The sequence below is a fragment of the Tachyglossus aculeatus genome, chromosome 19, assembly GCF_015852505.1.
Source record: "Tachyglossus aculeatus isolate mTacAcu1 chromosome 19, mTacAcu1.pri, whole genome shotgun sequence".
NCBI classification, from domain to species: Eukaryota; Metazoa; Chordata; class Mammalia; order Monotremata; family Tachyglossidae; genus Tachyglossus; species Tachyglossus aculeatus.
Window position 1 is genome coordinate 21,268,673 of NC_052084.1, and position 23,245 is coordinate 21,291,917.

The following is a 23,245-nucleotide window of genomic DNA, read 5'->3' on the forward strand; positions in this document are numbered from 1 at the left end:
GCCATTTCTGCTGTAGCATGTGTTATCATTACACAATTTGGATATAACCCGATGGGAAAATGAGGAAAGGTTCTTCCCACAACACAAGTCTGTTCTGGGGAGAACACTGGTGCGAGAAGAATGATCGTGCACGTATATGTGGAGATAGTTGGGGCTTGATGCTGTTACGCCTTCCAGCTTCTACCCTGCATATCCTGAACCCTTTTGTAGTTTGGCAACTTTACTGCACTGAGGGCAGTGAAATAGTAGTAAGTGGCCAGAGCTCTGCTGGCAGTGGGAATGATGATATAGGAGCTTGAATCAAAAAGGCTCCATCAGAGCCTCTGTCAAAAAGGCTCTGAGTCATCTACCCCTTAACCAAATAGTTTCCATTACAAGTATGTGATTTTCCCCCTAGCACTGAATTCCTCAAGGACACATTTTTTTAAATGGTATTTGTTAAGCATTTACTATCTGCCAGGCATTGTACTAAGTGCTGGGGTAGATACAAGCACAATCCTTGCCCCACACTGGGCTCAACAGTCAGACCCCATTTTACAGATAAGGGAGCTGAGGCACAGAAGTGAAGTGACTTACCCAAGGTCACCCAGCAGACAGTGGAGGAGTCTGGATTAGAATCCAAGTCCTCCGACTCCCAGGCCCAACCTCTTTCCACCAGGAAAGGCTGCTCTTCCATATAGCTAATTCCTGCCATATGTTGCCAATCCTCTGCCTCTGCTGATCTGACTGCTGTATGAGTTTGAGAGTCACCTGATTTCAACCACATTTGGTAATTACAGAGTGCGTTTTGGGAGGCAGTTGCTCTCCACCTTAGTTTGGAGAGCCCTGAACTCCTTCCACAAGAGTACAAATTTTTAAATCGCTGCACCATCTCGTTTGTAGTCTCGTTACTTGTAATATTTTTGTTGGGGGGAAAGGGGTGGAGGGAGAGACAGAGAGAGAGCTGCAACTTGGAAGTTCCTGCTTCATCTCTACTTGCACATTCATTTCCCCCAGTTGTTGGTTCAGCTGCTTCTGCCTCGATCCTAGGTCATCTGAGATGGGGCCTGGATACAGGAAGGGGAGAAGGGGAAGTTAAACTGGTGCCCACAAGGTAAGTACCAAGATTTGCTTAAGGAAGTAGTGGGATTTCAGCAGGGAAAAGAGAAGAGGTAAGGCCTTCTTTCCTTTGAATTCTTCTGCTCACCTTACCCACCTGTCCCTCTCAGTAGTTGTAATAGAGTTAGTCATTGTGTTTACTGTGTGCAGAGCACTGTACTGGTAATGGCTCTTGAAGGTGCCACCCAGTATAATAATCTCTAAACTATTTTCAATCACAGTTTGTTTTCAAGTTTTCCCCCTTTTAAAATAGTCGCTACCTTAATAAAAAAATAAATTACCAACCTAGGGTATTCATAGAAATATAGATATCAGTATTTATAGTATCATCTTACTGCAGCTCAGTGGCTTGCTAAACAAAGGCCTGCCCTTTAAAATGGGACTCAACCACTAAAGCAAGGAAGCTGACAAGCCATGAAATTGAGTCAACAGTACCTCCATTAACTAGAGATGTTTATCTTGTTTCTCACTTTTCAGCAGTCTCCCCTAAAACTGTAAAGACAGGGGCAAAAAGACTTCCTTCAGACCCCGTTATTATAACCGATTCTGCTTCGAATAGTTTCCTAGTGAGAGAGGCACCAAGAAAGATGCTGAGTGGATCAACACGAACAGAAATATTATTACTAGCAGAAACCCCTAACACATTATCTGTCCTCTGTGAAGGCACCCTCTGACCAACTCCCCCGATGAATTAAGCGCTTAGTACAGTAGTGCCCTGCACACAGCAAGCACTCAGTAATTAATACCACTGATGAACTATGGAAGCCTGGGTTTCATGAATGTTATTTGCTCTACCCCTCAAACACCCTCCTTTTGATTACCTCTACTTCTGAGACATTCGGGGTTCTCAAAAACCTCAACTTTTCTTCCTCACCTTCAAGCAACAACAACTGACCTGATCAATTCCATAGTCACAACTGAAAACCCCAGTCCAGAACTTTTTAGTACTTGTTGAGTACACAATAAGCAGTACTGGGTTTTGAGTCGTGTTTGAAAACCTGCCGACTTTCTGCCTCTTTAGGGAACGGGTTGATAAGGAAAATTAATCATCTGGATGCTAATCATTCTTTTCCCGGTCAGTAATGACTTGCTTCTTTGGGGAGTTGCCCAGAATACGTGGGGAGGAATCAACGAATACATCGAATGAACAATGCTTATTAGAAACCGGAGCCGGATCTCCCCCAGGGATTGCTCGAGACGGCTCCAGCAGAGAGCTCTGCAGCCCCTCACTCATCTCAATCACTTCAAAGGCAGCATCATTCCAACTCTCTGCCTCCCCATCCTCCTCTTCATCATCATTAAGCCCAAAGCCAGGCAGCAGCGCTTTCTGATCTTCGCTCTTTCTGTTTTTCCTCAGTGTTCTCTCAAGAGGTGAGGTTGCAAATTTGTACATCACAGGGAACAACAGAGCAGTGACTAGTGCTGACCCCAGAGAGGTATAGAGGACCACAGGGAGATGGGAATATTCTCCCTGAAGAGTGCCAACCACGGCAGGAATAACCATCTCTCCCAAGGCGGCGCCGACCACGAACAAAGAAGCAGACTTGCCCTTAATGGTCGTGTACTGTTCAATCCAGGATATGCCGCTGGGAAACGTGGTGGCCATTGAGGCCCCATACACAGCCGTGGCTGACCAGAGGCAAACTGGACTTTTATGGAAAAGGACCAGGAGCAGAGAAGAAAGCAAGCTGCCAATGTTGCTCATCACAATCATGGTCCCGGGGTAGAGACACGTAGCGAAGCAGATGGCCATGCCCCTGCACGCTGCAAACGCCCCCCAGAATACCGAGTTCACCCCCGCTGCTTCGCTCTCTTTCATGTGGACGTGTTGCGTCGCAAAAGAAAAGACGTAAGAGCCGTATGTCACCTCGGCGCCGACGTAGAAGAAGAAGAAGAAGAAAATGAGGCCCAGGAGGGTCTTGTGATATTTGGCAGTTTGGGACTTCTGAGCAGATGCTTTTGTTCTCTCCTGACCTGGACTCCTTTTGAGAAATAAAACCAAAATACAGACAAAAACCACAAAAATGTACATTCCTATAACAGTGTAGGCCCAAAGCAGATTCATATCGGCGGGGAGTCCGAACACGGCTTCCAGATCGGCTGCAGCCAGAGGGTCGGGGGCAGAAAGGTTCGCCTGGTCAGTCCCCGTCGGACTCCCAGCCGGGGCGATGCCACCCAGTGCCAATTTGGCCAGGATCGGAGCCACAAAGGCCCCCAGGGCAAAGCTGAAGTGCAAGGCCTGCAGGTGAGGTGCTGCCCGCTGCTCCCAAGTGTCTAGGATGAGGACATTACCACCTGCAATAAGAAACGGCAGAATCCATTTCCAACTCAAATTCCAACGTGAGCCCAACTAGCCACTAAATTAGCCTTAAAAACTCTCCACCGAGGATTGGGTTTCATAGTGGTCAATATGGTGACATTCAAACAATTGTTTTTTGCTGACTAGGTTATCATCAAATATTAAATATCCTTGGCCAAATATTATGATTGCAAAACTCAAAATAATAATAGTATCTGAACAGCCACTGGTTGCAATCCACTGAACTGAGCGCCTCGGAGGTGAGAAGCAGAGAAGTGACGCACCACCCTTCCCCAAAAGGAGTTTATTGTTAATAATAATGGTATCCGTTAAGCACTTTGGGCCAATCAATCAATTGTATTTATTGAGCGCTTACTGTGTGCAGAGCACTGTACTAAGCGCTTGGGAAGTACAAGTTGGCAACATATAGAGACGGTCCCTACCCAATAGTGGGCTCACAGTCTAGAAGGGGGAGACAGAGAACAAAACACAGTAACAAAATAAAATAAATAGAATAGATATGTACACATAAAATAGAGTAATAAATACAAATTATTTATTTGCACTGTACTACGAGCTGGGGTAGATATTCAGGTCAGACACAGTCCCTGTCCCACAACAGGGCTCACCATCAAAGTAGGAGAAAGAATCCAGCTTGTACTTCCCAAGCGCTTAGTACAGTGCTCTGCACACAGTAAGCGCTCAATAAATACGATTGTTTGATTGATTGATTGAATCCCCATTTTACACTTGAGGAAACTGAAGCGTAGAGGAGCTAAGTGACTTGCCCGTCGTCTCACAGCAGACAAGTGGCCCAGCCCAAATTCGAACTCAAGGCCTCTGCCACCCAGGCCCAAGCTCTTTCCACTAAGGCAAGCTGCTTCACACCATTATAAGTGCTGCTGATACTTTAATGGCCGAGACGGATATAAAGATATTTACAAGTAGAATAATCAAAGCAAATAACTGAGTGGGCAACTGAGGGTACTGAAGATGGGTACAAATAAATGCTGAGACAGTTGGTGAGCTGATACAATTTGAGAAGATGGGGGCTAATCAGGGAAGGCCTCTGGGAGGAGGCGGGATTTTGGGAAATATGGGAAGAGCTGCGGTCTGTTGGAGTTAGAAACGAGGGGAGTTCCAAGCTGGGGGAACTGTGTCAGTAAGGGTCGCTTAGTTGGGCTGGGAGGAATGAAGAGCCCCAGCTGGAGTGTGGTGGGTAAAGTTGGGCTAAATTGGTAAAAAGCCATGTTGGTGAGAAACAGCGAGGCCTAATGAAAACAGCACAGGCCTAGGAGTCAGGAGAGCAGGGTTCTAATCCCTACTGTGTGACCTGGGGCAAGCCACTGAACTCTGGGCCTCAGTTAACTCATCTGTAAAATGGGGATTAAGACTCTGAGCCCTATGTTGTAGGACAGGGACTGAGTCCAATCTGGTTATCTTGTATCTACCCCAGTGCTTAGCACAACAGCTGGCCCACGGTGAGGGATTAACAAATACCAGTAAAAAAAGGAATGAGGCTGAGTGTACAGAGTTTTTACTTGATGTGAAGGGATATAGGTAGCCAGTGGAGGGCTTAGGGGAGGGGAGACCTGTGCCGAGCTGGAGGAGGCAGTCTAGCTTATAGGAGGAAGGAAGAGGCTGGAAGCTGGGGGGCTGATGCAACAGTCCAGCTGGGAATTCTGCGCCGTAACTCACCCCTCAAAACCAAAAAGCATGGATCATGGCAGCCCAGAAGTTACAGTCAAAACAGCTGTTCCAATTAGGTTCCCTGCTCAGTTCAGCCAGTTACATGAACCCATCGATGAACACAACCTCTTACTGTTAAACTGGTAAATTCCACCATGGAGCAGCAATTCAGAATGAGTTTTCCCCAATAGTGAAGACAAAAAGTTTTGAACTGTTGAAGCAGTGCGGACCAGTGCAAAGAACACAGGATTGGGAATCAAGAGACCTGGATTCGAATCCCAGCTCCACCATATTACTGCTCTGTGATCTTGGGCGCTTTCTACACCCCAGTTTCCTCATCAATCAATTAATGTACTGACTGAGCACTTTCTGTATGCAAAGCACTGTACTAAGTGTTTGGGAGAGTACAACAGAGCTGGTAAACGTGTTCCCTGCTCATGAGGACCTTACAGTCTAGAGGGTGTAAAACAGGGATTAGATACCTGTTCTTCCTTCCCCTTAGACTGTGGGCCCCATGTGGGACAGGCGACCCAGCAGGGAAAAGGAGTAGGGGAAAAGAAGACTTAGTTGGGGAAGATGTCTTGGAGGTGATGTGGTTTTAATAAGGGTTTGAAGGTGGGGAGACTGATGGTCTGTCATATAGAGAAGCAGCCTGGCCCAATGGAAAGAGCACGAGCTTGGGAGTCAGATGTCATAGGTTCTAATCCTGGCTCTGCCACTTGTCAGTTATGAGACTCTGGGCAAGTCACTTAACTTCTCTGGGCCTCAGTGACCTCATCTGTAAAATGGGGATTAAGGCTGTGAGCCCCACGTGGGACAACCTGATTACCTTGTATCCCCCGCCCCAGCATTTAGAACAGTGCTTGGCACTGGCAGTTATGAGACTCTGGGCAAGTCACTTAACTTCTCTGGGCCTCAGTGACCTCATCTGTAAAATGGGGATTAAGGCTGTGAGCCCCACGTGGGACAACCTGATTACCTTGTATCCCCCGCCCCAGCATTTAGAACAGTGCTTGGCATTATTATTATTATATGTAGGGAGAAGGCATTCTAGGCCAGAGGTGGGTTGTAGGCAAGGGATACATGAGCTTCAGCTGCAGTGAGTAGGCTGGTGTTAGAGGAGCTATGTCTGTGGATTGGATAATACTAGGAAATCAGTAAGCAGTTGGATGGAGAGGAAGGGGGATTTTAGCGATGAAGTGAATGCTTTGGTGACAGATTGAACACGTGGGTTGAGTGAGAGAGACGAGTCAAGAACAATGCACAGGATACAGGCTGATGAGACATGGGGATGGAGGTGTTTTCTACAGTGACAAGAAAGACGGTGACAAGAAGATTTGAGTGGGAAGAAGAGGAGTTCCATTTTGGATATGTTAAGTTTGAGGTGTCGACAAGGCATCCAAGTAGAGGTAATGATAATAATGGTATTTGTTAAGCGCTTACTACGTGCCAATTACTGTTCTAAGCACTGGGGTAAATACAAGGTTATCAGGTTGTCCCACGTCGGGCAGATGAGGTAACTGAGGCACAAAGAAGTGAAGTGACTTGCCCAAAGTCACAGAGCTGATAAGTGGTGGAGCTGGGATTAGAACCCATGACCTCTGACTCCCAAGCCCGTGTTCTTTCCACTAAGCCACGCTGCTTCTCAGATGCCCAGAGGAAATGCAAGACTGCAAAGTAGAGTGGTCAGGGATAGAGAGGTAGATTTGGGAAACTTCCACAAAAAGATATTAGTTGAAGCCATGGGACAGAATGAGTTTTCCAAGGGTGTGGGTGTACACAGAGAATAGAAGGAGCTGCTGCATGCTGCTTTCCTACTACATCCCAGCACGCTCAATTCCTCCTCTAACGCCAACAACCTATTCACTGTACCTTGATCTCGTCCGTCTCGCCACGGCCCCCTTGCCCATGTTCTGCCTGCCCCAAAATGCCCACCCTCTTCATATCTGACTTTGTCTCCCTCTTCTAGACTGTAAGCCCATTGTTGGGTAGGGACCATCTCTATATGTTGCCAACTTGTACTTCCCAAGCACTTAGTCCAGTGCTCTGCACACAGTAAGCGCTCAATAAATACGATTGAATGAATGAATGAATGAATCTGGGAATGGGAAGATTCTTCCCATCTTCAAAGCCCGATTAAAATCACATATCTTCCAAGAGGCCTCTTCCAACTAAGCCCTCATTTCCTCAACTCTCTCTCCCTTTGTGTTGCCCTTGCACTTGGATTTTTACCCTTTATTCACCCCACCCTCAGCCCTAGAGCGCTTAGAATCATGCTTGGCACATAGTAAGCACTTAACAAATACCATCATTATTATTATGATGATGAACATATCCATAATGTATTTTAACGTCTGCCTCCCCCTTTAGATTATAAGTTTCTTGTGGACAAATGTTGGCAGCGAAAGCGATGAGATCTGTACCCTTTAAGCACTTGATATTCACCCTGCCCTCAGCCCCACTGTATCTATAATTTATTTTAATTTCTGCCTCCCCTGTAGACCATAAGCTCCTTGTGGGCAGGGAACATGTCTACCAACTCTGCTGTATTCTCCCGAACACTCGGTACAGCGCTCTGCATATAGTAAATGTTCAGTAAATATACTGAACTTATGCAGGGCCAGCTGCAGCACCCCTGGACCACCATCAGCCTAGGGCCTAACCCAAGTGCTTGCTTCGACATGGCACATGGCAGATGTGAGCCCAGAGTCCACCCCTTCCCAAGCCACTCCACTTCCACAGTGGCCCAAGGAAGGAGCCCGAGGACAGGGGTGGGAGGAGACTCATTCTCCAGAGCCAAGGGTAGAGGAGGAGGAGGAGAAGGAGGAGGCCTAAAGGGAAGCTCCGTTCTCCTTTATTTGTCTTTTCTTCCACTGCATACACTCCTCCTGCCCAAAGAGTTCCTGACTGATTTGCCAGATGCCACACTTAAGACGCAGAGCAGTCCACTGAAAACTAAATAGTTACAATGTCTTCCCTCCTAGAGTCTAAGCTCCTTGAGGGAAGGGTCTATGTCTACTTTACTGTACTCTTCCAAGTGTTCAGAACAGTGCACACTCAACATTTGCCTTTCTTCTGTTTTGGGTGAGCAAATATTAAGGTAACCAGGCCAATCAGATTTTGCTGGATGCCTAAACCACTGTTTGGTACGGCAGCACCTTCATTTGGAGGAAGAAACTAGTACCCAATTTGAAATACTCTGATGGAAACCACCTCCCCACCCGTTACCTAGAAATGTTGATGGAATATTCACTAACCTGTGTCGAGAACTCCCATAGAAACACCAAAGACTGACATCATAATGGCGAGTAAGACTGCTCTCTTGCAAAAAGGGACAAGAAAGAGACCAATGGCTGTGGCCAACATCGAAATTCCTGAGGGGAAAGATAAAAATTAGGTAGCTGTCTTTCAGTCATGCAAAAGTTAACAGGCCTGTTTCTTTAAAATAGCACACTTAGCAATCTTCATGGTCGACACGAAACGCAAGTCACCAAATACACGTCTAGATTACAAGCTCGTTGTGGGCAGGGAATAATGTGTCTGTTATATTGTTACACTGTGCTCTCCCAAGCACTTAGTACAGTGCTCTGCACATGGTAAGCGCTCAATAAATAAGACTGACACAAAACTACAATCAGTCATAGCTTCGTTAGACAGCATACCTGAGAAATTCAACCTCAGAGTTGCTGGTTTCTAGTTTTCAACTGGTTTGGTGCAAATAACAAAGGGTTCACTGCTTTCGCATATTAAGTCGCCCTTTGGAAATTTCCCTTTTGAAAAAAGACAGCTAAAAGGATGCGCCATACATCTCCAAAAGTCACTCAGCTGACTGCCTAAAGTCCCCGAGAGATAAGTGGAGGGAAACTGACCTCAACTAAGTTCAATTCTCCCTAATTCTGTTCCCTGACCTCTAGTCTATAAGGTCTCAAACTGGTTACTGGGCAAACCTTACTTATTACGCCTGGCCCAATCCCCTCTCCCAATACTAATGAACCCACCCTCCCAGCATCTGTGTGGTGGAGATCCAAAAAACAGAAATCTATCGAATACTCAGGTCTCTAAATTGGCAACCTTACAGATGCAGACTCCCCAATATCAAACTGGCTTGAAGGAAGGGAGAATAGAGGAGAGAAATCTCATTTCTCTACTAAATTAAAACATTTCAATACATCACCTTTCAGGTTTTATTACACACATGGCAAATGTGGTAACATGAAAAACAGTACAAGTTTTTTTAAAGGTGGTTGTTTATACTTACCCAAAAGAAGAAAATGATTCATGCAGTCAAAGAGAATTCCACCAATCACAGAACCACCCAGATATCCAAATGAGCGGCCCACAAAAATAAAAGAAATACTACTAATGTTGCTGTTCACATTTGAAGCCAAATCTTGAAACGTGGGTCCGAGAATCGCAATACTCATGCCCTAGGGTATTAAAAAAAAAAAAAGTTCACTACATTATCTAAACCTGGCTTCACCAACACTCTTCTCCTGGTTCTTCTTCTACCTCTGGCCACTCAGTATCTTTTGTGGGTTCCTCCTCTTCCTCCCACCCATTAACTGCGGGAATCCCTCAAGACTCAGTTCTGGGTCCTCTTCTATTCTCTATCTACACCCATTCCTTTGGAGAACTCATTCACTCCAATGATTTCAAATGTCATCTTTACGTAGATGGTTCCCAAATCTACCTCTCCAGCCCAGACCTCTCCCCATCTGTAATGTCTACTAATTCCATTGTACTCTACTCTCCCAAGTACTTAGTACAGTATTTTGCACATAGTCAGCGCTCAATAAATACCACTGACTGATTCACTGATTCGGGATATCTCTACTTGGATGTACCGCCAGCGCCTCAAGCTTAACATGTCTATAGCATAACTCATCTTCCTACCCCAATCCTGTCCTCCTGTTGACTTTCCCATAACTGTAGACAGCACCACCATTCTTCCTGTCTCACAAGTCTGCAACCTTGGCATTATCCTCAACCCATCTCTCATTCAACCCACTCATACAAGGTCAGCAAATCTTGTCTGTTCTACCTTTACATCTCTAAAATCCACCCTCTCCTCCTCATCCAAATTGCTACCATGCTGATCCAAGCACTCATATCCCATCATGACTACTGCATCAGCTTCCTCTCTGATCTCCCTGCCTCCTGTTTCTCCTCACTCCAGTGCACACTTCACTCTGCTTGCCTGATCATTTTTCTTAAAAGTTCAGTCCACAGCTCCACACTTCTCATGAGCCCCCATTCACTTCCATATCAATCAGAAATTCCTAACCATTGGCTTTAAAGCACTCAATCAGCTCACCCATTCCTACCTTTCCTCACTAATCTGCTACTACAGCCCAGCCTGTACTTGGATCTAAACCCTTTAAGCACTTGATATTCACCCCACCTCCAGCTCCACAACACTTATGAACATAACTTTATCCTGTCACCTTTTCCCTAACAGTAATTTGTTGAATGTCTGACTCTCCATCCTGACTGTAAGCTCCTTGAGGGTGGGAATCAGATCTACCCAATCTACTGTACTGCATTCTCCCAGGCACTTAGTTTAGTGCTCTGCACTCAAGAAGTGCTCATTTTTGATCATTTTTAGTATTACTGCTGTTAGTATGTGCTATAAGTGTTAAGCACTTCCTATATGTAGAGCACTGTACTAAGCTCTGAGAAAGAGTTCAAGTGGGAATTAAACCCCTCGAGAGACTCACAATTTATGAATAGACATTGGGGAGGGCACCTGAGACAATCTATCAATCCATGGCACTTATTGAGCACTTACTGTGTGCAGAGCATTGTACTAAGCACGTGGGAGGGTACAATAACAGATTTGGTAAACATGTTCCCTTCCTATAAGGGACTTTCAGTATAGCCATATTGGCAGCAATGAAATAAAACATTAAAACAGCATGGGGCAAGGACAAATATACAACACACAAAATAAAAATAAGTCAAAAAGGAGCTGTGATTAGAGGAGAATTTCCTGCTCCTTGTAATTCAGGGTCCATAGTAGACCTGCAGCCACAAGCTTCCTCAAGGTTATATGGTCATGGATTGATACTATGTATTGAGCACCTACGGAGCTATAAGTGTTCAAATAACTATAATACCTTGTATCTGTAGAGCGCTTTTGTATTTCCAAAGTTCTATCTCATCAATACTAGTAGTAGTAATAGTATTTATTGAGTGCCCTCTGGATGCAGTGATAAACATTTATAATAAACACTTGGGAAAATTCAAAACAAAGTGACATATTCCCTGCCCCAAAGGAGCTTACATCGTTAACGGAGACAGAGATAAAATATTTCCCCTACTTTCTCTCCCTTCTGCATTGCCCTTTCACTTGGCTTTGTACCTTTAATTCACCCCACCTCCAGCCCCACAGTACTTCTGTACTTGTCAATAATTTATATTAATGTCTGTCTCACCCTCTAAGTTGTAAACTCCTGTGGGCAGGGAATGTGTCTACCAATTCTGCTATACTGTACTCTCCCAAGACTTTAGTTCAGTTCTCTGCACACAATATGCACTCAATAAATGATTATTTCTAACTCCAGTAATCAATAAAAATAACTGAATAAGCGTATATAAACAAGTACTGAGGACGGACATGCTTAAACCTTGAATATAAATATCCCTGAATATGGGAAGACCTGTGGTCGGTCAATCGATCAATGGTATTTACTGAATGCTTACCACATGCAGAGCACTGCATTAAGCACTTGTGAGAGTATATGGAGTTGGTACACTCATTCTTCCCTTCAAGGCCTCATTGAAGGCACGTCTATTTCCAAAGTCCCACTTTTCATCATCTCCCACTCTCTTCTCTGTCACCCTGATTCGCTCTCTTTGCTCTTCTCCCCTCACAGCCCCACAGCACTTCTGTACATATCTGTAATTTTATTTACTTGTATTGATGTCTGTCTCCCAATGTCTAAACTGTAAGCTTGTTGTGGGCAGGTAATGTCACTGTTTATTGTTGTACTGCACCTTCCCAGGTACTTAGTACAGTGCTCTGCACACAGAAACTGCTCAATATGATTGAATGAATTCCCTGCCCACGAGTTTATAGTCTAGAGGGGGGAGAAAAGACATCAATATAAATTATTTATAGATATGTACATAAATGCAGTGGGGCTGAGGGTAGTGAGAATACCAAATACCCAAAAGGTACAGATCCAAGGGCACAAATGATACAGAAGAGAGAAGGAGCTGGGGGAAAAAGAGGATGGGTTTCTAATAAGCAGCAGCATGGCACAGAGGATAGAGCACAGACCTGGGAGTCCGAAGGTCATGGGTTCTAATCCTGACTCTGCCACTTGCCTGTGTGACCTTGGGCAAGTCGCTTCACTTCTCTGGGCCTCAGTTGCCTCATCTGCAAATTGGGGATTGAGACTGTGAGCCCCACGCGAGACGGGGACTGTGTCCAACATGATTTGTTTGTACCCACCCCAGTGCTTAGTACAGCACCTGGCACATAGTAAACTTAACAAATACCATAATTATTATTATTCTAAGGCTTTGAACGTGGGGATAGTGGTGGTCTGGCATAAATGGGGAGGGGGGAGTTCTAGGCCAGAGGGAGGACATGGGAAAAGGTAAGTGGCAAGGATAAATGAGACTGGTGTAACAGTGAACAAGCTGGCGATGGAGGAGCGGAGTGGGTGATCTGGGCACAGGAGGAGATGAGCGAGGTGAGGTAAGATGGGGCGAACTGACTGAGTGCTTTAAAGCCGACGGTAAGGAGTTTCTGCTTGCCGCAGAGATGGGTGGGCAACCAGGTGGTTCTTGAGGAGTGGGGAGATGTGGCCTGAATGTTTTTTGTTTGTTTTAGTGAAATGATCCATGTAAGCAGAGTGAAGTGTGAACTGGAGAGGGGAGAGATGGGAGGCAGGGAGGTCAGTGAGGAGGCAGATGCCTCCTCTAATACTAGTCTTAAACCCCATTTTAAAGATGAGATAACTGAAGCACAGAGAAGCTAAGTGACTTGCTCAAGGTCACACAGCAGACAAGTGGCGGATCTAGGTTTAGAACCCATGTCCTCCTGATTCCCAAACCAGTGCTCTATCCACTAAGCCGTGCAGATTTCATTTTAGAAATAAAATATTCTACTGTGCTCTTCCAAGTGCTTAATACAATACTCTATACACAGCAGATACTCAACAAATACCACTGATTGATGATAGTAGCTGGTCCCGATTTAAACAATACAGTCTGTTTCTGGGGGAAGTTTGAGCTTTTTTGACCAGCTTTCTCAGATCCTCCACTTCCACCCCGGCTCATACACCTGTCATAACCCAATCACATGATTTCTTCAGCCTGGTCAGTGCCCTCCTAAACTACAACCTCCCCCCACTTCAACCTGCAGTAGTAGTAGCAGTCACAGTATTTATTAAGCATTTACTGCGTGTAGAGTACTATAGCATACAAGATGCTGGAGGAAAGCCGGACATCAGGCTGACCCTCATCCATCTCAAATACACTTTCACTTACTTTCACTCTGCTCTCTCCTCCACCCAGCAACATTATTTCTTCATCCTTCTTGACTCCCAACACTCACTGTCCTTGCCAGTTGTTAGCTCCTGTTAGCTCCTTCCTCAACCCCCCCCCCCCCCCCCCCCCCCGGTGCCCCAGCCCCCTCCATTTCTTGCCCCTAATGACCTGGCCACATACCTTATTGATAAAATTGATGGAGGCCTTCCCAGACTGAGCCCCCTTTTTTCTCTCCTCCTTCCCTTCCCCACAGCAACCTGTATATATGTTTGTATAGATTTATTACTCTATTTTACTAGTACATATTTACTGTTCTATTTATTTTGTTAATGATGTGCATCTAGCTTTACTTCTATTTATTCTGATGACTTGACACCTGTCCACATGTTTTGTTTTGTTGTCTGTCTCCCCCTTCTAGACTGTGAGCCCGTTGTTGGGTAGGGACCGTCTATATATGTTGCCAACTTGTAGTTCCCAAGCGCTTAGTACAGTGCTCCGCACACAGTAAGCGCTCAATAAATACGATAGAATGAATGAATAAAATTGAAACCATCAGGAGGGACCTCCCTAAAATCTCCCTTGCTCCTCTCCTCTCTCCTCCTGCCCCATCTTCGACTCTCCCATCTTTCCCAGCAGGATAACAGGAGATTTCCCACCTCCTCTCAAAATCTGCCCCCGCCATCTGCACCCCCAACCCCATCCCTTCACACCTTATGAAACCACTTGCCCCCTCTCTTTGCCCCTTCCTGACTGCCATCTTCAATGGTTCACTTGCCAATGGCTTCTTCCTGACGGCTTTCCAACAGGCCCTAAAAAAAACGCTTCCTTGACCCCCACGGCTCCCTTCAGTTATCACCCCATCTCCCTTCTACCATTCCTTGCCAAACTCCTTGAGTGCGATCCCTACACTCTGTTCCTACACCTTCTCTCCTCAACTTCCTCCAATCTGGTTTCCACCCCTTTCACTCCACAGAAACTGCCATCTATAAGGTTACCGGGGATCTTCTTGTCAAATCCAAAGGCCTCTACTCCAACTTAATCCTCCTTCATCTTTCAGCAGCCTTTGGCACTGTGGACACTCCTTTCTCCTTGAAACATTATCTTATCTTGGTTTCATTGATTCTGCCCTCCCCTAGTTCTCCTCCTATCTCTCTGGCCACTCCTCAGTTTCTATTGCAGGCTTCTCCTTTGCCTCCCACCCTCCATAATAATAATGGCATTTGTTAAGCGCTTACTATGTACAAAGCACTGTTCTAAGTGCTGGGGAGGTTACAAGGTGATCAGGTTGTCCCACGGGCGGCTCACAGTCTTAATCCCCATTTTACAGATGAGGTAACTGAGGCACAGAGAAGTTAAGTGACTTGCCCAAAGTCACGTAGCCGACAATTGGCGGAGCCAGAATTCAAACCCATGACCTCTGACTCCAAAGCCCAGGCTCTTTCCACAGAGCCACACTGCCTATCTGTGGGAATCCCTCAATATTCAGGTCTGGATCCCCTTCTATTCTTTGTCTACACCCACTCCTTTGGAGAACTCATTCGCTCCCACAGGACATCTCCACCTTGATGTCCTGTCAAAACCTCAAATTTAACATAACCAAAACAGAATTCTTCATCTTCCCACCCAAAATACCCAGCTTTCCCAACACTGTAGAAAACATCACTATCCTATCTCACAAGCCCGTAACCTTGGCATTATCCTCGAATTATCTCTCTCTCATTCATCCACATATTCAGTGTCTCCAAATCCTTTCGGTTCTACCTTCAAAACATCTCAAACTCTGCCCTTCCATCCAAACTGCTACCACATTGAACTGAGGACATATTACATCGCTCCTTGACTACTGCATGAATCTCTCGCTGGCTACCCTGCCTTCTCTCTCTCCCCACTCCACAGTCCGTACTCCACACTGCTGCTCAGATCATTTTTTTATAAAATGATTCAATCCACATCTCCCAGCTCAAGAATTTCGTGGTTGTCCTGCCACCTTAACAATAATAATAATAATAATAATAATAATAATAATGGTATTTGTTAAGCACTTACTGTGTGCCAAGCACTGTTCTAAGCGCAGGAGTAGATACAAGCTAATCAGGTTGTCCCACTTTGTGGGCTTCTCCCCCCTTTAGACTGTAAGCTCGTTAGGGGAACGTGTCTCCTAATTCTGTTGTATTGTACTCTCCCGAGAACTTAGTAGAGTGCTCTGCATCTGGTAAGCGCTCAATAAATACAACTGACTGACTGAAAGCACTCGGTCGCCTTGCCCCCTCCTACCTCCCTGCACTGATTTCCTATAACAGCTCAGCCAGAATACTTCACTCTTCTAATACCAACCTTGATCCCGTCTACCTTGCCGCCCATCCCTTACACATGTCCTCCTTCTGGTCTTACCTTCCACATACAACAGACCACCACTCCCCTTGCCTTCAAAGTTTTATTAAAACCACATCTCCCCCAAGGGGCCCTCCCTGATTAAGCCCTCGTTTCTCCTCTTCACTCCCCCTTCTGCGTCATCGCCTATGCTCTTAAATCGCCCTTTAAGCTCTTCATATTCATCTCACCTTCAGCCCCCAACACTCATGTTCATACCTATAAATCATTCGTTTATATTAATACTTGCCTTCACCTCTAGACTTGTGGGCAGGGAATGAGTCACCAACTCTGTTTAACTGTATTCTCCCAAATGCTTATTACAGTGCTCTGCACACAAGTGTTCAAATACCACTGACTGACCGATTACCACTGGCCTTAAGGCTCCCTGCTGTGTCCTCTCCACTATCTCCCATCTGACTGCTTATACAAACTTTTACATATGTAAAAGCAGGGTGGCCTAGTGAATAGAGCACAGGCCTGGGAGTCGGAAGGACCTGGGTTCTAATAATAATAATGGTGGTATTTGTTAAGCGCTTACTTTGTGCCAGGCAATGCACTAATCCCAGCTCCACCACTTGTCTGCATGACCTTGGGCAAGTCACTCCATTTCTCTGTGCTTCAGTTCCCTCATCTGTAAAATAGGGTTAATAATAATAATAATAATAATGATGCTATTTGTTAAGTGCTTACTATGTGCAAAGCACTGTTCTAAGCGCTGGGGGGATACAAGGTGATCAGGTTGTCCCATGTGGGGCTCACAATCTTAATCCCCATTTTACAGATGAGGTAACTGAGGCCCAGAGAAGTGAAGTGACTTGCCCAAAGTCACACAGCCGATAAGTGGCGTAACTGGGATTAGAACCCATGACCTCTGACTCCCAAGCCTATGCTCTTTCCATTGAGCCATGCTGCTTCTTACTATATGTCTTCCCAACAGAGTGTAAGATTCTTGAAGCCAGAAAACTTGCCTTGTGTTTTATTGTACTTTCCCAAACATTTAGTTCTGTGTACCAAACTCAAATATTTACACTACTACAATTTATGTTCAATTGTCTATTCAGTTATCCCACCTGGGCATTTCTGCCCTATTATCTGGTACATCCTTGTCCTCCTCCTATGCCAACTGTAAATAATTTAAATCAAATGGGGGAGAGAGGCAGAGACTGGTCTTTTGTTTCAGGGCTAATCTTCCAAGTGTCGAGTACAGAGTTCAGTAGTTGCTCGATAAAACCAACTGACAACTCTGGTCTTCTCAGGAAAAGCATACAGGGAAATAGCCAGGCGTCCTCAATGGGCCAGTTTCAGGAAAGAACCAATGCAACTGAGGCCCACCTACCTGGCCCAAGACGAGTTTAACCACTGTGAAAACAGTATTTGCCTCATCCCCTGTTTGTCATTTGGTCACATGAAAGCTCCAGAAGGGAATGTAAAATGAGAAGCCCGCTTGGGTTTACACAGCTGTCCCTGTGCACTGATGAAATGCATAATCCCAGAAGACACAAGTGTTCTTCTGGACAACCAGGACACGTTGCTCCTAGGTGACACTGCTAAAACCGCCAGGCTTTTTTTTCTTTTACTTTCAATCGTATTTATTGAGCGCTTACTGTGTGCAGAGCACTGTACTAAGCACTTGGGAAGTACAAGCTGGCAACATATAAAAACGGTTGCCAAGAGCCCAGGTGACCGTCCCTGTCCACTGTCCCACTGACCACCCTGCAGGCTCTGCTGGATCCTCTGGCTCGGTCTCCCCCCAAAGCTCTCCTTCAAGGTCACCCTCCTACTCTCGCGCTAGGGGGAAGGGATGTTGGCCATCACCCCCTGGCTTTAGGAAAGAAGGAGAAACTTCGAGGCAGGGCAGCATGAGTGACTAGACTGTAAGGTCACTGAGGGCAGGAAATGTGTGCTTATTGCTGTATGGTATTCTCCCAAGTGGTTGGTACAGTGCTCTGCACAATAAGCGCTCAATACATATAACTGAATGAATGAACTCTGGCATACAATACCACCTTCCCTTACGGGCAGAGCACTGTACTAAACACACGGGAGCGTACAACGCATAATATACACAAATTAAGTGCTGTCAAGCTGAAGGCTAGAGCCCAGGCCTGGGGGCCAGAAGGTCATGAATCCTAAACCCTGCCCCGTGACTTGTCTGCTGTGTGACCTTGGATAAGTCACTTCACTTCTCTGTGCCTAAATTCCCTCACCTGTAAAATGGGGAGCGAAACTGTGAGCCCCAGGTGGGGCAGGGACTGCGTCCAACCCAGTTTGCTTGCCTCCACCCCAGTGCTTGGTATAGTGCCTGGCATATGGTAAGATCTTAAAAAACCCCATGATTATTACTATTATTGTTATTATCAAGTGCCTCTAAGAGTATATATGGATGGCAGAGTAATAAAGAGCGGCTGTTAACCGGATTCAGTATGACGAGGGGGTTATTTGGGGATGAGGGAACCAACAGGGCTTTGGCCCTGGGGATGGAGGAGGCGAGGGGAATCCCTCCATTTTTCTTCCTCTAAGGCTGCCTGACCTCGGGGGCGAGAGGTCAGGGCTTCTAGTCCTGGCTCCACCACTCATCTGCTGTGTCACCTTGGGCAAGTCACTTTGTCTCTCTGGGCCTCAGTTCCCTCCTCTGTAAAATGGGGATTGAGACTGTGAGCCCCACGTGGGCCAACCTGATTACCTTGTATCTACCCCAGCGCTTAGAACAGCACTTAGGACACTGCTTGGCACACAGTAAGCGCTTAACCAATGCCATAACTATTATTATTATTATTCTCCCGCCCAGGCGGCAAGGATGGGCCCTCACCACCAGCACTGGACCCCAAATTATCCCCAATTCCGGCTGCAGAATGGAGGTGAAGCCTGGGATTCCCCCCATGGGTCCAACCTGATTAGGTAATAATAATAATGATGGTATTTGTTAAGCATTTCCTATGTGCCAAGCACTGTCCTAAGCGCTGGGGTAGATACAAGGTGATCAGGTTGTCCCACGAGGGGCTCACAGTCTTCATCCCCACTTGACAGATGAGGGAACTGAGGCCCAGAGATGTGAAGTGGCATGCCCTAAGTTCCACAGCAGACAAGTGGCGGAGCCGGGATTCAAACCCACGACCTCTTTCCCCTGAGCTCCGCTGGTGGACTGGCTGGCGCATAGTAGGCGCTTGACAAGGCCCTGAACTCAAGAGGCAGGAAGCAGCGGGGCTCAGGGGAAAGAGCCCGGGCTGGGGAGTGGGAGGTCATGGGTTCGAATCCTGACTCCTCCCCTTATCAGCTGGGTGACCTTGGGCAAGCCACTTCACTTCTCTGGGCCTCAGTACCCTCATCTGTCAAATGGGGATTAAGTCTGTGAGCCCCAAGGGGGGCAGCCTGATGACCCCGTCTCTCCCCCGGCGCTTAGCACATAGGAAGCGCTTAACACAGACCGACATTATTCATTCATTCATTCAATTGTATTTATTGAGCGCTTACTGTGTGCAGAGCACTGTACTAATAATAATAATGTTGGTATTTGTTAAGCGCTTACTATGTGCCAAGCACTGTTCTAAGGACTGGGGCAGATACAAGGCAATCAGGTTGTCCCACGTGGGGCTCACAGTCTTCATCCCCAGTTTACAGATGAGGGAACTGAGGCCCAGAGAAGTGAAGTGACTTGCCCAAAGTCACACAGCCGACAAGCGGCGGGGCCGGGATTTGAACCCACACCCTCTGACTCCAAAGCCCGGGCTCCTTCCACTGAGCCACGCTGCTTCCCCGTGGAATGAGGATTAAGACTGTGAGCCCCATTCATTCATTCAATCGTATTTATTGAGCGCTTACTGTGTGCAGAGACCTGTACTAAGCGCTTGGGAAGTACAAGTTGGCAACATATAGAGACAGTCCCTACTCACCAGTGGGCTCAGTCTAGACAGCGGAGACAGAGAGAACAAAACAAAACATATTAACAAAATAAAATAGAGTAAATATGTACAAATAAAATAATCATGGGTTCAAATGCCAGCTCCGCCAATTAGCCGGGTGACTCTGGGCAAGTCATTTCACTTCTCTGGGCCTCAGTTCCCTCATCTGTAAAATGGGGATGAAGACTGGGAGCCCCACGTGGGACGACCTGATCACCTTGTAACCTCCCCAGCGCCTAGAACAGTGCTTTGCATATAGTAAGAGCTTAATAAATGCCATTATTATTATTATTATTATTATTGTTGTAAGCGTTGGGGGGGTGGGTAGAAGCAAACCAGGTTGGGGGCAGGCCCTCGTTTTTTCCTCATTTCTCCCTTATTACTATTGTAAGCGTTGGGGTGGGTAGAAGCAAACCGGGTTGGGGGAAGGCCCTCATTTTCTCCTCATATCTCCCTTTTTATGATTGTAAGCGTTGTGGGGGGCGGGGGTAGAAGCAAACCGGGTTGGGGTCAGGCCCTCATTTTTTCCTCATTTCTCCATTACGATGGCTGTAAGCGTTGGGGTGGGTAGAAGCAAACCGGGTTGGGGTCAGGCCCTCATGTTTTCCTCATTTCTTCCTTATGATGATTGTAAGCGTCGGGGTGGGTAGAAGCAAACCGGGTTGTGGGCAGGCCCTCATGTTTTCCTCACTTCTCCCTTATGATGACTGTAAGCGTTGGGGGGGGTATAAGCAAACCGGGTTGGGGGCAGGCCCTCATTTTTTCCTCATTCCTCCCTTAAGATGACTGTAAGCGTTGGGGTGGGTAGAAGCAAACCGGGTTGTGGGCAGGCCCTCATTTTTTCCTCATTTCTCCCTTATGATGACTGTAAGCGTTGGGGTGGGTAGAAGCAAACCGGGTTGGGGGCAGGCCCTCATTTTTTCCTCATTTCTCCCTCATGATGATTATAAGCGTTGGGGTGGGCAGAAGCAAACCGGATTGGAGGCAGGCCCTCATTTTTTCCTCATTTCTCCCTTATTACGATTGTAAGCGTTGGGGTGGGTAGAAGCAAACCGGGTTGTGGGCAGGCCCTCATTTTTTCCTCATTTCTCCCTTATGATGATTGTAAGCATTGGGGGTGGGTAGGAGCAAACCGGGTTGGGGGCAGGCCCTCATTTTTTCCTCACGATGATTGTAGGGCCGCGGGCTGCGTCCAACCTGATTCGCTTGTATCTATGCCGGTGCTTAGTAGAGTACCTGGCGCTTAGTAAGTGCTTAAATGCCATGAGGGGGAGGGTGCCCCGCGGCTCTCACCAGGCCCAGGAAGGCGGCGCTGAGCACCAGGGTGCTGAACCACCTCAGCCGATCCCCGGGACGGACTCTCCGCCCAACGCCGATCGCCTCCGGCTCCTCCTCTTCCTTCTCCTCCTCCTCCTCCTCCTCCTCCTCCTCTTCGTCGTCCTCCCCGGGCCCTGAGGGGGCCCGGCCCCCGCCATCCTCCGCCTCCAGCTCGACGACGCGGCTTCGTCCCCTCAGCCCCTAACGGGCCCACCTGCCGGCGCGCCCGCCTCACCGCGCCTGCGCGCCCGGAAACCGAGCGGTTGCCCGGGAAACCGAGCCGGAAGACGGGGCGGCGACCTCCCCCTCGCGCGCCGGGAAACCGGAAGTCCACGCCGGTCGCCCGGGCAACCGGGCCGGAAAGCGCGCCGCCAAACCGGAAGTGACGGCCGAGGAAGCCTCGGGCAGGGGCAAGATGGCGGAAGGAGGCAGTCGGGGATGTCGATCCCTTTCCAGGCTCCCAGGGATTTGGGGAAATGAGCACGGCCCGTGGGCAAGTCTAAGAAACAAAAGTAATACCTTGAATTTCAAGGAAGCTCAATAAATACGATTGATGATGATGATGATGATGATGATGAATTCGTGTAGGCCTCTTTCTCTGAGTACAAGGCATTTTCACATTCAACCAATCAGTCGTATTTATTGAGCGCTTACTGTGTGCAGAGCACTGGACTAAGCGCTTGGGAAGTACAGGTTGGCAACATGTAGAGACGGTCCCGACCCAACAGTGGGCTCACAGTCTAAAATCAATCAATCACAGTCTAAAATCAATCAATCGTATTTATTGAGCGCTTACTGTGTGCAGAGCACTGGACTAAGCGCTTGGGAAGTCCAAGTTGGCAACATATAGAGACAGTCCCTACCCAACAGTGGGCTCACACTCTAAAATCAATCAATCAATCGTATTTATTGAGCGCTTACTGTGTGCAGAGCACTGTACCAAGCACTTGGGAAGCACAAGTTGGCAACATAGACGGGCCCTACCCAACAGTGGGCTCACAGTCTAAAATCAATCAATCAATCAATCGTATTTATTGAGCGCTTACTGTGTGCAGAGCACTGGACTAAGCGCTTGGGAAGCACAAGTTGGCAACATAGAGAGACGGGCCCTACCCAACAGCGGGCTCACAGTCTAAAAGGGGGAGACAGAGAACAAAACCAAACATACTAACAAAATAAAATAAATAGAATAGATAGGTACAAGTAAAATAAATAGAGTAATAAGTATGTACAAACATATATACATATATACAGGTGCTGTGGGGAAGGGAAGGAGGTAAGATGGGGGGGATGGAGAGGGGGACGAACAATAGTCATCAAACAATAATAATAATAATGGTATTTGTTAAGTGCTTACTGAAATGATAATCAATCAATCGTATTTATTGAGCACTTACTGTGTGCAGAGCACTGTACTAAGCGCTTGGGAAGTACAAGTTGGCAACACATAGAGACAGTCCCTACCCAACCGTGGGCTCACAGTCTAAAAGGTAAATAAAAGATAATATCTTTAATAAAACAATAATTTTATTATTAATAATAATAGTAATTATCTAAAAGATAATAAGATTGACGGTATTTGTTAAGCGCTTACTATGTACCAAGCACTGTTCTAAGCGCTGGGGTGATCACTTTGTCCCACGTGGGGCTCACGGGCCTCATCTCCATTTGACGGATGAGGGAACTGAGGCACAGAAAAGGTAAAGGGCTTGCCCAAGGTCACGCAGCAAACAAGTGGCGGAGCAGGGATTAGAACCCATGACCTCCGACTCCCAGACTCAGGTTCTTTCCACTAGGCCACTCAGATCCCACCTTAAATTGGGATAGGTAGTATCCTCACTTTACAGCTGAAGAAACGGACTGAATGACTTGACCGAGTCAGTAGGAATGGTTTTTCCTCCTGCCGAACCCTTGCCCTCTCTCTCTGGAAGTCCTTCATATCACTCTCCCCATCATCAAAGTCGTACTAAAATCACATCTCCTCAAGAAGCCTTCCCTAAACCCGTACTTACCCTCTTTCCCATCCCTCCAAGGCTGCCTTTGATATCCCCTGTAGATTGTAAACTCCATA

At 46.8% G+C, this 23,245-nt stretch overlaps 1 protein-coding gene across 2 annotated transcripts; it reads right to left on the bottom strand.

The window, feature by feature from the left end:
* Nucleotides 1-603: 603 nt before the first annotated feature.
* MFSD4B (major facilitator superfamily domain containing 4B) lies at nucleotides 604-21,219 on the bottom strand. Of its 2 annotated transcripts, none has more exons than XM_038761431.1 (4): nucleotides 21,151-21,219; nucleotides 9,345-9,513; nucleotides 8,344-8,460; nucleotides 604-3,393 (listed from the first exon to the last, which is right to left on the bottom strand). In XM_038761431.1, the coding sequence occupies exons 2-4, from the start codon at nucleotides 9,508-9,510 to the stop codon at nucleotides 2,156-2,158; spliced, it is 1,521 nt and encodes a 506-aa protein (XP_038617359.1). In that variant the 5' UTR covers nucleotides 9,511-9,513; nucleotides 21,151-21,219; the 3' UTR covers nucleotides 604-2,155. The 2 variants fall into 2 exon arrangements, with proteins under 2 accessions (XP_038617359.1, XP_038617360.1); XM_038761432.1 differs by having other exon boundaries at nucleotides 21,094-21,169.
* Nucleotides 21,220-23,245: the final 2,026 nt, after the last annotated feature.